Here is a 15,346-nt window from a genome sequence, read left to right as displayed (position 1 = left end):
AGTCCCCGCGGGCGCCCAGCCGGCACCCGGCCCGAGGAGTCGCGTGGCTCCACGCCCGACCACCCCGGACTCCTGGACCGCGCCTTTTGGCCCCGGCCCCGCGCGGTGCCTCCGCGGCGCCGCCGCCGCCGCCGCCGCCGCCGCCGCCGCCGCAGCCGGGCCTCGCGAGGGCGCCCGCGGGCGGCCGGAACTGGCCCCTCGCGGCCCCCGTCGCCGCACGGTCCTTGGTGGTGTCGCCGCCTTTTCGCCTCTTCCCCTGGTTCCCTTTCGCTTCCGGGGTTGCTCCGGATCCGCTGGTTCCGTCACAACATCCCGTTGGCTTCCCTCAGGCGGCGGGACCGGTGCAGTCGCCGCCTCCCCGGAGCGCCCGCCCGGGCCCGCGCCTTCCCCGGCCCAGGCCTCCATGGCCACCAACCCGCAGCCGCAGCCGCCTCCTCCGGCGCCGCCGCCGCCGCCGCCGCAGCCGCAGCCGCCGCAGCCGCCGCAGCCGCCGCAGCCGCCGCCGCCGGGCCCCGGGACTGGCCCCGGCGCGGGCGCGGGCGCGGGCGCGGCGGGTGGCGCGGCGGGTGGCGCGGCGGGTGGCGCGGCGGGTGGCGCGGGGGCCGGCGCCGGGGACCCGCAGCTCGTGGCCATGATCGTGAACCACCTCAAGAGCCAGGGGCTCTTCGACCAGTTCCGCCGGGACTGCCTGGCCGACGTGGACACTAAGGTTCGGGGCGCGCGGGGGCTGCGGGCACGGGGCTGCGGGCACGGGGCGGGGGGCGGGCGGCGGGGGGCGGGGGCCAGCGCCTCGGGCACTCCCGGCCTCCGCGCCCGGGTCCTGCTCGAGCGGCCGCCGGCCCACGGCGCGGGGTGCGGCGCTGGGCTCGCCGCGCTCATTCATTCGCCGCCGCCCGGCCGTTTAGCCGGCTGGTGCCCGGCGTCCCCGGGGTGCGGGGCCGCGTCCGCGCGGGGGGCACAGCGGGCGGCAAGGCCAGGGCTTGTTCCAGGGCGGCGCGCCCGGAAGCACTGACGGGCTTCCACGTCGGGTGGTTCCTTGTGGCGGCTTCTTTGTATCCAGGGGACTCTGGGTCGTCCCGAGGCCTCCTGGGCGGTAAGAGCCCCGTGTGCGTCCTTTGGAGGGACCGTTAAGTGGCAGAGCGCCCACTCGTCGGCAGGGCGCGGTGCTGGACCCGGGGGGGGGCGGGGTGCGCGCTGAGGCAAGGCGGCCGGGCGCACGCGGAAAAGTGGCGCAGGAGGCTCGGGACCGCGATTCCCCCGGAGACGGCCGCCGGGTGGAGGTGGGTTAGGCCGGGTCGCTGCTCTCAAGTGACGAGGGGCTGGGGATGCGGCCACGCGAGCCGTTCAGTGCGGAGAGGGTGGAGGAGGAGGACGGGGGGCCGCGGAGATTGGCGTGGAAGGACGGGGCCCAAGGCGGCGATGTGCACAGCGCCGGGGAGGAGGGAGAAGCCAGCCGGGGCCTCCTCGTGCGGGAAGAGGGGCTCAAGGGGCAAGGATTTCGTGCCGCATGCCGGTCGGGGTGAGAGGGGAGGTAGCAGGAACCGGCACCCTCGGCCGGGGCTGCAGAGAAGGAGCCGAGGACCCCAGGAGGGAGCAGCCGGAGGGAGAAAGGAGTCGCGTTCTGGAAACCGGGTGAGGCGGGAAGCTTCAGCTGGAAACAGAGTTGGAGGTTTTGGCTTATATCCGGCTGGATCCTTCGGATTGGGGTTTTGGTAGGATGAAGATTTTCTCAGCACATTCAGACTTTCTTTTTTTTTTTTTTTTTTTAAGATTTTATTTATTTATTCGTGAGAGACACAGGCAGAGGGAGAAGCAGGCTCCCTGCGGGGACTCGATCCCCGGTCCCCAGGATCACGCCCTGGGCTGCAGGCGGCGCTCAACCGCTGAGCCCCCCGGGCCGCCCCACATTCAGCCTTTCTTTTTCTTTTTTCTTTTCTTTTTTTTTTTTAAGATTTTATTTATTCATGAGAATACACAGAGAGGAGAGAGAGAGAGAGAGAGCGAGAGAGGCAGAGACACAGGCGGAGGGAGAAGCAGGCTCCATGCAGGGAGCCCGACCTGGGACTCGATCCCGGCTCTCCAGGAGCACGCCCTGGGCTGAAGGCAGAGGATCAACCACTGAGCCACCCGGGCGTCCCACATTCAGCCTTTCTGAGGAAACCCCATGTCTTTGAGAAAAGAGCGTTTGCAGATTCCACAGATTCTTCCTCGGGAGATGCAAAGTTCACACCAGGATCGAATGAAAACTGCACGCGATTCTGCTGTCTCCTCTGGGCAGTCTGGGGATACCCCCTGGTCCACCTTGTAGACCTAGTAGAAGGGCACCTGTTTACAGTGTTGGGGTTTTAACACCACAGAGAATCCAGTATGCCTGGGGATGTTTTTCTATGTAGGAAGTATATAGTTTACCCTCTTTGTTTTAGGGAATTTGCGCAGCCGTCTTTTTGAGAATAATGCCAATTCCCCCCCCCCTTTTTTTTTTCCTTAATGGGAGATCAGACAAGTCCAGGTAGACGTTACCCAAAGCTGGTTATTTGTACCGAGCAAGCAGAGATCTCACTTTGCTGTTCTCAGAAACTTAGAGATCTGTCTGTATTTTGTCTTTGTGTACCCACATTGGAAACTTAAATATGCTGATGGAGGCACTACAGTATCTAAGGCTCAACTTTTTCTTCATCTCGTTGCCACTAAATGTTATTGTTGCATGTTGGTAATGTCCCTGCCACATCCTCTCAAAGTGGAGTCTTAAAACCTTTATTGGTGGGAAGGAAGGAAGCACAGTTGCCTTTACAATCTCCTAAGAAAAATGGACATGTACACATTAAAATACAGTCTTTATAATTCAGAAATGGTTTACTATGATCAATTACACATGGCTCAACCTAGTATATAGTTTCAAGGAGTTCAGTGGCCGCAGAATAAGGTCCCTTGTTTTAATGTTTGAAACTAGAGAAGAGTAGAACTGAAATGATAGCCCTTCCCTGGCAGAAGAGGAAGCCTGGGTATGGTGGAAATTCTCTCCTCACCTCTCATGTCTCTTTCTTCACTCCTGATGCCTCCCCTCTTTTTCCCTTTGTCTTTCTACCTCTGTGCCTGCTGTTTCTGGTTGATTATCTTGCTGCTTTCTCCCATGATTGTCTTCCTCCTCTGTAGCTTTACAATCATGTAGATTTTAATTTAAAGTATTTGTTCTTATTTTGTAGCATCTTATACTTCCTTTCCTTATTTAAATAAAAAAAAAGACTTAAGTTTGAAAGTCTCAGAAAACATACAGAAGCCAAGGGTTTTTTTTTTTTTTTTTTTCTTTTTTCATATGAGCTCAACATCCTCTCAATGTGATGAATGGGCCAGAATAGACATAAGATTCCCTCATGCAAAGGAGCATCACTTTAATGGAACTGTTGAGTCTCAGCTGTAAGAACACCTTATAATTGAGACCACTTGTGGTATGGTGCTTTTGATAATTGACACCCTGAAGACTGACCTGCTTTATGTCAAACTCTGACCTGCAGTATATACTGTATAGGGTTGTAGCAGTAACTGGAGTGTCAGTCACATGCATACTTAAAAATCAAGACATTTAATACCTATCAGGCGCTTTCCAAGAGCAAAACTGTCATCCAGTCCTGTGTGTTTAAAGCAAGATGAGAAATTCCATAGTCTGCTGCCACTCCACAAGACTGTAAAACCCTCCAAACTATCCTGGGGTCATTGATGGTCCTTAACCAACCAAGAGAGGACTGACCATAGCAGACCAAATCAGCCTTCTACCCAAAGAATTGGAGCCTTGGACATCAAGATCTAACTACTGCTGAGGCTCCTCTGCTGTATAGATTCCTAGTTCCCAGATTCCTGGAGCAAGCGGAGAGATTACAAGGCTATTCTGACCCTTTTGTTCTGAGGTCACACTGGAGAGTGGAGAGGGAAGATCAAGAGAGGCCCATCATTCTGTCCCAGGCAGGGAGCTCACCAGCCTTTCTCCCCAAGTAACAGAGGCCGATTTTTGGATACTTTCTCAGTTACAAATGGCTTCTAGTCACTGTGATTATTGCCTTTTTCTTTTTAGATTTGAAAGGAATATCAAAGAGCATATATATTTATTCACCCAACAAATATGTACCAGGCACTGTGTTAGATGCCAGGATATTGCAGTGAACAAAACCTCCCTGCTGTTATGGAGCTTGCATCCCAGCAGAGAAAAACAGGCAGGAAGTAATGTGTCATAGGTTCTATGGAATAAATAATGCAGGGTGAGGGTAGAAAGGGTTGCTGATTTGTGTTCAGTAAGTTTTCCGGGGAAGATTTCAGTAAGGTGATACTTGAGCCATCACTGAAGGACCTGAAGGAGCCATCTAGCTATATGGAGCTGAGCATTCGAAGTAGAAACCAGTCAGTGTGGAAGGACTGAGGCAGAATCTGGTGAAGGAGAAAGTGATAGAAGTTAAGATTAGGAGTGGCCCCCCTGCCCTCCACCCTCTTTGCAGACCTGGTAGATTGAAAACATGAGTTGGAGGGCGGGGGGGGGGGGGGTCGGTGAGAGGAGCCTCTATGAATGGAGTATGCAGTCCTGCTGGAGTGGTCAAATACTCCTTCCTTTTAAGAAGTGACACAATCTGTGTCTTCTCTCCTGCTCCCCTTACCTTAGGGGTCCTCACCTTCAGCACTGATGATGTTTTTTGGCTGGATGGTTCTTTGTTGTTCTGGGTTACCCTCTGCACTCTAGGCTATTCAGCAGCATCTCTCCCCTCTACCCACGAGATACCAGTAGCAGCTCCCTGAGGTTTGACAACCAAAAACGTCTCCAGACATCATCTGTTGATTGTCCCCTGGGGTGGAGGGGACAAAATCATTCCCAACTACCTTACATCAAATTTAGTGCCTAGTTCTAGTGTTGGCCCTCTATAACTTCTCTTGGTTCCATGCCTTTCAGCCCATTTCTACCACCCTAATATAGACCTTCATCACTGGAGTTATTGCATCCTTTTCTAAGTATATTTTGTGTCTCTTTACCCTCTATCAGAAGATTGATTATCAGAAAATTCAGCTATCACATTTCACTCTGCTTGTGTGCAGTGGGTTCCAGTTCTAAACCCCCTAATCCCAGTCTTGTTATATAGGTACCCGAAGCCCTTCAAACCCCGCCCCCAAGCTGTCTCCAACCTCATATCACTCCTTTTTTATATTCTCTTCTCCAAACAAATTGAATGCCTCCAAACCCACCCGACCTCCACGTTTTCTCGTCCAGTTGGTCTTTGCTTCTATTGTTGGCTGTATGTGCAAGGCCCACCTTTCCAATTATCAGCTCTGTGTTGGGGAAACCTTGAAGGTCCAACTCAAATGCCTTGTTCTCAATGAAGACTTAATTCCTCTACTCCTCTCCTTTTCTTTGCTCCAAATCAGCTAACACTAATATCTGTGTCTTGTTTTCTAGTCCCTTGTATATAAATAAGAGGGTTGTCTTACTTCTTTGTGTTCTTTACATCTCCAAACATTGTGTCTTAGACAAAATAAGTAGCAGTTGAATGTCTTCAGTTGTCCTGAAGTGGCATGGTCCTAAACTAAGAAACTTAGTTGCCACATTGATACTGTAATCTAAAAAAAAATAACACTTAAAGATTCTCAAATTCCTGAGGCTGTAAATATTGATATTGTATAACATTGGAGATTTTTTAACATTTTTTTTTTTCCTCTCCAGCCTGCCTACCAGAACCTGAGGCAACGTGTTGACAACTTTGTTGCGAACCACTTGGCAACTCATACTTGGAGTCCCCACCTCAATAAGAACCAGCTACGAAACAACATTAGACAGCAAGTGCTCAAGTAGGTCTCAGCCTGGAGGCTAGCTTGACAATGTCTACCTACCCTGGAAGGCAGAGACGTTACATGGAAGTCTGATGATGTTTTGTCAAGTTTGGTTGGCCACTTTATATATGTTACAGTATAATTTTAGAGTGAGCTCTAAAATTCTAAATTTTAGAATTCTAAAGTGAATTCTAAAATTCACTTCACATTCCTCCATAAATTTTAGTCTGATTTTCTCCTGTAGACCTGTGGAAATACCTGAAGGAAAGGATGACAATGTGACTTAAAACAAAACAAAAAACCAGAGGGTAGAATATTAATAGATAATTAAAATAGATTAATAGATGATAAGTGCCAGAATATCTTCATTCACAACCATTTTCTTAACCCTAAAAAATCAGGCTTTTTTCTTGCTCTTTGACAAATAAAAAAGATATTCTAGATTATTGCAATTAAAATAATTTCCTCTGATCTGATTTGAGGCTGTGTCTTCTATCTTCTAATACACCCACCACCACCACCTTTTTTGGCACTTAACTATGACTTTTAACTCTGCTTTTTAGTGATGCTATGGGAAAAAAAAAAAAAAGGAAAGTGTGTTGGGACCTGTCAGAGCCACTTTTGAGTAAACATAAGATAAAGAGAATGAAAAGAGCTGAAATGTTTAGAGGGACCTAAAAAAAAACCCCACCATATTTGTTCCCAAAAAAGCAGATTTACAATACTATCTTGTTCTTGAATATAAATATTTGCCAAGACAAGAAGACCTTGACACTGGATCTCTGCTTCACCCTCCCAGCTGAAGGGGTGCCTGTTATTTAAAGAGTGCCTAGTCTTCCTCTCTTGACAAAAATTTTCGTTCAAGCCCATCTTTTAGAAGGAAATGTGACTTTTAAACTGTTAAGCAAATCCATTTTCTCCCTGCCACCTCTTCATACCCTCTTCTCCCGTAGGAACCTTGACAGCCTATAGTGTGCATACTTCACTGATAGTTGTACCTGCAGGAAACTCCACAAACAGAACTGCATACTCTGGTTCAAAGAGCCATTTAGCCCCAGGTAATCTTAGAAACTGGGAGCCTGGGGGCTCAGACTGTCTCCTACCACCTGAGAAGGGGGAAATTTAACAATAGGTTTAAAGTCTACATTTTAAAGGATGTTTGAGGAACCTTTTAAAAAGCCCAGGAGAGATGAAAAGTTGCCAGGGAGGATTGCATTGTAAGACTGAGAAAAACCAAAGCCTTTCCTGAAAACCTGAGGCAGTAGAGGTCTGTTGGGTGTGGGGAGACAAACCTAGGGGTAACTACTCTCTGGGTTTTCAGGAGAACAGTAGCCATAATAGCAAGGGGGGAGGATGGGGGGCACTGGGTCTGGAAGCCTACCAACAATGTCATGCACACTCCCTACTTCTACAGAGTACTCCTAATTACTGAGTGCTTTCACCCTTGTCACAAATGATTATATTGCTTTAAAAACAGTTTTTTCAGGGGTTGGGGGGGTGCATTCTTTTTTTTCATATGTTAAGATACTAAATTGGAAGGCTGATTTACTGCTTAGCATACAAAATCTAGAGGAGAGAAGCAGTCATTTATTAGTTTCTTGTCCTTGTAAAATCAAGCACTTAACAGTTCTTAGAGCACCAATAAAAGTTATTTTCACAGAATCTTGTTTGGTGAGGGGTTGCTGTACCCCATCATTAATGGGTTCTTGTGACTACCAGCAGTTACTATGTGGCGGATGCGGAACTGGCTTCTAGAGATGTTTTGGAAGGAAAGGGTGTTCTCTTGGAGAATTTAGTCATTGCTCTACTTGGGACATCTGTCAATTTTTTTTCTAGCTATGCTATTTATTTTTAAGTAAAATATTCTCTCATTTAAATTCCATTAGTAAAGTTATATGTTACTGTTTATAACATTTTCAGGTTTCCTTAAAGAAAGACGCTACAGTATTTAGTCGTGTCCAACTACTGGTATAGGAAGGGACTAACCCCTATAAACACAATTTCAAAACAATTTTTCACACAGAGACTTTGAGAAATATTCAGTTGACCATTAGCTTGAACCATCTACAATTGCCATTTTTGTGGAACAAAACCTGGCTAATATCAGCACTTTTGAATGGTTCGATTTAATCATTGGTATTCTGACACTTTGAAAAAAAAAACAACTGGGTATCTGCATTTATGTTCTTTCTCAATATTTGCCAGAGTTTAGTATTTAAATGAAGACTACAGCCTACCTGTAATCACAATTCCATATCACCACATGTATTCTGCATTGGCTTTTATTTAATTAAAAAGCTAATTTCAAATCTACATTAGGCTGAATACAAAGACTTAGTGAAGGAGGCCTGGTGGTCTTGTTTATAAAAAAGAGCTACTGTCCTTTGGCCTTAAAACTTCAGGAAAGAAACTTCAAACGGCTTTGTGTTTTGCATGTTTCAGTGCCAGAGCATAGGAATAGACCCGGGCATCCACTGTCAGGTGTTCTTCAGCTACCAGAACATCTAGTAGTCTTTTTATGCATTCATTTGAACAGCAGAACCTAAAATGCTAGCTAGATAGTTCTAAATAGTGATCTTAACTGAATAATTTAAAAGGAAAACAAGGAAGGAGCTCTAATCAGGAAAATACCACCTACTGGCGCTTTTGCCTTTGTCCTTAGATGGATACAGGGCTTCGCCTTCTCCCTTCTGGTGAGGCACCTGTGACCACACCGCACTCGAGTAAGCCCACTAAGAGCTGACCTCAGTGGGAGACTAGACTGAAGTAGACAAAGACCTGGAATATAGGCAGAGAGAGGCCACAGCAATAATTTTAGGGTCGGTGGGTTTTATTTTTTATGTGATACCTTTGCATTGTGCCTTAAAACATTTTTGCTTGTCCTTGTTTTCTTTTCCACCTGCTACATTTTGAAGGCACCTCTAAGATATAACAATGTTTGTATGATTTGCGCTTTTTTTTTTCAGTCTTAGAACTTTAAAAAGCAGGTTACCTACTTTGTGCAGTGTTGACTCATTTTTCTCTATGGCCCACATAAGTAAAATCATAGTATCACAAGGCAGCAAAGTGCCTCAGGAAATGGAAATCAAATTCATCCTCTACTCCAAACAGAGCTGCACTCAAAAATAACATTGTAAAAATATAAGGAGAACCCCCCCCCCCCCATTCTGCAGAGAGAGCCTGAAGCCTAGAAGCTGGAATGGACAGCCCCTGGCTCTTCCAGCACTATCCAAGGAACATTAGCTCCTCAGGTGGTTCGGTCTACTTTGCTGTGTTTTGTTTTAGAAATAAGTTTTAGGTACATTACTTAAATCTGTGTCTTCTTATTTTACTCACACTTTTGTGATTTTCTGCACTTTCAGACTTTGTTGTCTCCTTTGCTCCTCTGTCTCTTGTGTTTATCTCTCTAAACCCATTCTTCTTTGTGTGCAAATCAAGGCTTAGTACAAATGTCTCCCCTTTGTGAAGCATTCCCAGATTACCTTAAACATATCTAGTGATTCTTTATTCCACTCTTTCCCTACAGTATATGGTGTATTGTAATGCCTATTACCTGGTATTTTAATTGTTTGTGTCTATCTCTCCTGCCAGACCAAGGATCAGGTCTGATTTGTAGAGAACCAGTGACTAGCATGGTGCCTGTTAAGAAGACACTCATAATTGTTGAATGAATAAATCATAAGTTTTTATAGCAGGAAGATATTCAAAGAAAGCCAGAAGTCTTAGGTTTTATTTTTGTTTTTCTAAAGCTTGCTTGCTTGCCCCCCCCCCTTTTTTTTTTTTGGTAAGTTTGATGAAATTATACTCTGTATGTGTTCTTCAGTTTTTCTAGAGATCCTAATACTTATAAAAGGCTTACATATTTCTGCTTAAAAAGGGGGGGGGGCAGCCCGGGTGGCTCAGCGGTTTAAGCGCCATCTTCAGCCCAGGGCGTGATCCTGGGGGCCCGGGATCGAGTCCCACGTCGGGCTCCCTGCGTGGAGCCTGCTTCTCCCTCTGCCTGTGTCTCTGCCTCTCTCTGTGTGTGTGTCTCTCATGAATAAATAAATAAAATCTTTAAAAAAAAAATAGTTGTAGAGTCCATAGGTTTATTTTATACCCAGAACTCAGCTTTTATGTTCATTTACTCCCATATGCCCTGCCAGGGTTAGGGTAAGGTACGCATCACTTCTAAGTGTGGGCTCTAGATATAGTGTATTGTATCTAGTTTTAAGGGCGTTTTGTTTTTTATTTTGTCTACTTCAGTATTTCCACTTGTGACACTGGTGGTAAAAGGTATACAGACTTTCTTGTAGTGTGGTATATTTCCCACTGCCTGTTCTCTCCATATATGGAGGTGAGTGGTTTGGGGCAATTTAAGGTTGAACATATATGTAATAGATAACAATTTTATTTAAAAGTAATTAATGCAGATAAAGTAAAAAAAAAAATTGTTTACCTCTCTGTAAAAATTACCTTGTGTTTCAGATCAGGAATGTTGGAGTCTGGTATTGACCGAATTATTTCTCAGGTTGTGGATCCAAAGATCAACCACACATTTAGACCTCAAGTGGAGAAAGCTGTGCATGAGTTTTTGGCTACACTAAATCACAAAGAGGAAGCAAGTGGCAGTACAGTCCCTGATGATGAGAAACCAGACTCTTCCATCATTACACAAGGTGCCTTGTTTTTACTCTTGGTCAGTTCCATTGCTTTGCTTCTTGAACTGAGTATCAAGTTAGAGTTATTTAGTTCCTTAAAACATCTCTCCTTGGCTACTCTAGTGAAATTATATTTGTTTTAAATATCCCCTATACTCCTCAACTGACAGAACATTTCTTTTTTACAATAATGCAAAATAATAGACATTTTACTAATATACTGAATGTATGTGTGTGTGTTTCAATAGAAGGAATAATTAAAATTTAAACTAAAGAGAATTACCAGATTTGCATGGTAGCTTTCCTATGATTTAGTATTAGAACAGTAGAGAATTTATAATATGCTAGGTATTAGCACTGGTATCTGAAAGTCTAAAGGTATATGAATGGCCTTTATAGCATGTGTGTCTTATAAAGATGATAGTGGCTTGTAGCATTAATTCAGAGGGGCTTACCTTCTGCATATATTTTTTCTTTTTTTACTTTAAATATTTATTTATTTGTTTATTTTAGAGAACGCACGCACGATCACAGGGAGGGGAAGAGGGAGAGGGAGAGAATCCTCAAGCAGACTCCCCACCAAGTATGGAGCCCCATGTGGGGCTCTGTCCCAGGACCCTGAGATCATGACCTGAGCCAGAATCAAGAGTCGGCCATTCAATCAACAGCTATCAAGGTGCCCTTGCATAAATTTTTTCTAATATTTGTCTTTTCCTCAAAGGTATCCCAACTCCTGGACCCAGTGCTAATGTAGCCAGTGATGCCATGTCAATCTTGGAAACCATAACTTCTCTTAACCAAGAAGCTAGTGCAGCCAGGGCTTCGACAGAAACATCAAATGCCAAGACCAGTGAGAGAGTATCCAAAAAACTCCCTTCTCAGCCAAGCATGGACACTAGTACTGAAAAGGAGAGAACTTCAGAGGACATGGCCGAAAAAGAAAAATCTGCATCCGACTCTGCAGGGGAAGGACAGGAAACAGCCCCTAAGTCTGAAGAATTTACTGATCTCCCTTGTCCAGTTGAAGAAATTAAAAATCATACAAAAGAGAGCAATAGTTCAATTCAGTTAATTAAGGAGGTTCAACAGGAAAACAGTGACCAAAAAAACAAATCAACAGACAAAGGTGAAAAGAAGCCAGAGAGCAATGACAAAGGAGAAAGAAAGAAAGAAAAGAAGGAAAAGACTGAAAAGAAATTTGATCACTCAAAAAGGAGTGAGGAATTACAAAAAGTGAAAGAGGAAAAGCAAGTAAAGGAAAAAGAAGTAGAGTGTTCAAAACTCCCTTCAGAAAAGAACAGTAATAAAGCTAAAACCATTGAAGGGACAAAAGAAGGTATATAAAAACTTGCAAAAATCTACAACTGTTTACAGATCAAAAATTATCCGGGTGGGGGTGTCAAATTATCTTTCAAATTTTAATAAATTTATTTGATACTTGTGTTTCAAAAGCCTAAAAACTCATATCCCCTTTGCTAAAGAATAAAAAAACATTTGTATATTCTATGTCAGTGTACCAACTCACAAAGTAAATCAATAGAGAAGCTCTAAACCTTATCATTTTACCTGTAATTTATGCACACATTATTTCAGGCAATTTAATTCATTAGTTGTACATCCTAATCTTTAAAATATTAGTAAATATTTCACTTTCTTAACATTTGCTGTTGTGTATGTCATTTACATCATAAATTAGTTATTTTTATAGAATACTAGTTTGCCTTTTTTTTCCCCCAAAACAGCTCTACCTTGATACTCGTTATAAATGACGAGAGACTTCTATTTCTTTCCATTTTTTGAGCAATTTTTATTTTTAAAGTTGAAGGTCTTTGACATGTACTTAATGCAGAAAATTATAAATGTAATTTAGGAACTGGGTGCTGAATATGTTCTTGTAACAACATGATTTATCTTCATGTTTTATTTCCTTCTTGAAGATTGCTCTTTGATAGATTCTGATGTGGATGGACTTACAGACATCACAGTTAGCTCTGTCCATACCAGTGACCTCTCATCTTTTGAAGAAGACACTGAGGAGGAAGTTGTAATGTCTGATAGCATGGAAGAAGGAGAGATTACATCAGATGGTAAAGCATTTTACTTAATAATGCCTCTGTGAAGCTTCCCGTCAAGCATTATTTGTATATTCAGATGGCTATATCGTGAAAGACAGTGTGGTATAGTGGCAAGAGCATGGGACTTTGTAGTTGGAAGATTTGTTTCTGAGTCCCAGCTCCGAGGTTGTCTGTCTGAGCAAGCTTGGTAAGTTACTCAATAAGCCTTGGTTCTCCATCTTTTAACTCCATTCCCCAGGTTTATTAGAAGATGTAGATGAGACAGTGTATATTAAGATGCTGTATGTGTGAGTGTATGTATCTGGGTTCGTATGGGTGATGTTGAAGGAGCATAGTCCACAAGATTGTTCTTACTTCTGACACCAGTTGCAAATGTGGGGTCTTCAAGCCTACACTTAGGTTTGATAATTTCCTAGAAGGACTCACAGAACTCACTGAAATCGGCTTTAAAATGTATGATGATGGTTTATTACAGCTGAGGTACACACATTAAAATTAGCCAAGGTAACAGGCACATAGGCTGGAGTCCAAGAAAGTTCCAGACATGGAGCTTCCAGTTGTCCTTTTCCAGTGGAGTCATGGAGAGCATTACTTTTCCTGGCATTGATATCAGACAATATATATGACTAATTGCCAACCAGGGAAGCTCGCATAAGCCCCAGTGTCCAAAGTTTTTGCTGGGGCTCTATCACGTAGGCACGGTGTCTGATCTCAGTCCCCAACGCCTCCAAAGATCAAGCTGACACCCCCTGTCCCAAATCTCCCAACCCAGATCATACTGTTAGATGAGTTAACTTGACTGTAGACCCCCAGGCAAACAGATCCTCCTGTTGACATGACATTCCAGAGACTTCGAAATTGATTCCACCCAAGAAGCTAGAACATAGTTTTGTCTTGTCCCAGGGCAAAACCATACTTCATGGTTTGTTTTTCAGCTAACCCATATTAAGCGCACTGTGATCCAGGCATTGTATTAAGTTATCACACTGCTCTGTGTACTAGCTTCTGTAATCCTCACAGTAGCCCTGAGAAGTAGGTCCAGGTGAGGAAATAGTCATCAAGAGAAGGGATCCTGTCTAGGGTCACACAGCTTTTGAGCTCCAGTGCCAATTTCAAACCTGAGACTGGGCTTCTAACCAACACTTTGTGCTCCTCTGTATCCCATAATTAAGTTCTGCTTATGACTTTTTTTAAAAATCAAATATTTCAATTACTTATAAATAGCATTTTGTAAATTTGCCATTGGCTTTTGGAGAGAACACCTCGAGAGAAAATCCTAGAGGAGAAAAAGTGGATGCTTTTAATTCCATGGATATATTTTTCAGTCTCTCCTGTTTTACATTCTTAATATCCCCAAAAAACAAAATGACCAGCCCGAAAAGCAACATCAGCATTCACTATTTTTCATATCTCCTTGTGAGGTCAGTTCTGTAGGCCCTATGTAGGATGAATACCATTCATCCTGTGAGCACCCTACTTTCTGAAGCCTGATTAAAATTCTCATTCTAGGTGCTTTTGTGGGGCTTCTCAAATTTTTCCCTGGACAGGACTAGGGTTTTACATGTGTAATATCCAAAAAGTAAGAAGGTGGGGCACTTGGGTGGCTCAGTAGGTTAAGCGTCTGCCTTCGGCTCAGGTCATGATCCAAAAGTCCTGGGATCGAGTCCCATATCAGGCTCCCTGTTCAGTGAGAAGCCTGCTTCTCCCTCTCCCCCTGCCTGCTGCTCCACCTGTTTGTTCTCTCTCTCTCTCTCTCTCTCTCTCTCTGTCTCGTCTCTGTTAAATAAGTAAAATCTTTAAAAAAGTAAGATGATTATTTTAAGAGTACTAAGTGGTAGGAAATAAAAACCTTGCTTACAGATTTTCTACTTGTTATATAATGGGGCAACGTGCCTTCCTAAGGTAGAGGCATTTTATTTTTAAGATTTTATTTATTTATTTATTTATTTGAGAATAAGCAGAGGGAAAGGGGCAGAGGGAGAGAGAGAAGTAGGCTTCCTGCTGAGTGTGGAGCCCAACACAGGGCTCAGTCCCAGGACCCTGAAATCAGGACCTGAGCTGAAGTCAGGTACTTAACCGACTGCCTACCCAGGCACTCCAAAGCAGAAGGGTTTTAGTATATACTTGGTGGAGGGCCAGTTATTAACTTGCCTCTTGCATAAATGAGAGACTTTTAGGTAGTCATTAAAATCTTGAATTAAAAAAAATAAAGTGTGGCTTAGAGTAAATCTGTTCAGTCTTATAATGGTAGAATATTCATACCAAGTCCACTGGCATACAAATGAGAATTAACTGTTTGTTTAGGGACCATAAATGACAAGAGATATAATTTTTCTTTTTCTTTGCTTTCTTTATGTGTGAGAAGCTAATTGTAAAAAAATAAAGTAAGATATGGATTACAGCCTTCAAAAATGTTTATTTCTGATTTTTTGCATACTGATATTTCCCATTGGACCTACAAATACACTTTAACTACATTGGTATTGCTTTTGCTGCTTGATGTTGATCAAGCATAGTATTGATTTTATTGGCATTTCATAGAAGCACTCCTTTTTTATTGGCTTTCTTCCAGATGAAGAGAAGAACAAGCAGAACAAAACAAAAACTCAAACCAGTGATCCCAGTGAAGGAAAAGCAAAAAGTGTACGGCATGCTTATGTTCACAAACCATATCTTTACTCAAAGTATTACAGTGATTCTGACGATGAGCTTACTGTAGAACAAAGGCGCCAGTCAATTGTAAGTCAGACTTGATCTCTTGCTATTTTAACCTATTTAATAAGGTTTGAAAACTAGTCTGTGTACAAGGCACTGGGCAGCGCAACAAAC

General features: G+C 44.0%; 1 protein-coding gene across 1 annotated transcript in view; it reads left to right on the top strand.

Moving 5' to 3' along the window:
- Window positions 1-267: 267 nt before the first annotated feature.
- The window catches only part of BOD1L1 (biorientation of chromosomes in cell division 1 like 1), a 54,036-nt gene continuing 38,957 nt past the window's right edge, over window positions 268-15,346 (top strand). Inside the window, 6 exon segments of the mRNA XM_055326360.1 lie at window positions 268-709; window positions 5,696-5,820; window positions 10,270-10,460; window positions 11,164-11,778; window positions 12,380-12,529; window positions 15,090-15,256. Of these exon segments, the coding sequence (XP_055182335.1) occupies window positions 404-709; window positions 5,696-5,820; window positions 10,270-10,460; window positions 11,164-11,778; window positions 12,380-12,529; window positions 15,090-15,256 (1,554 nt within the window). The 5' untranslated portion in view covers window positions 268-403.

The sequence above is a fragment of the Nyctereutes procyonoides genome, unplaced genomic scaffold, assembly GCF_905146905.1.
Source record: "Nyctereutes procyonoides isolate TBG_1078 unplaced genomic scaffold, NYPRO_anot_genome, whole genome shotgun sequence".
In the NCBI taxonomy this organism is placed as follows: Eukaryota; Metazoa; Chordata; class Mammalia; order Carnivora; family Canidae; genus Nyctereutes; species Nyctereutes procyonoides.
The sequence above is the reverse complement of the archived record's forward strand: the minus strand, read 5'-3'. Positions and strand labels throughout refer to the sequence as shown.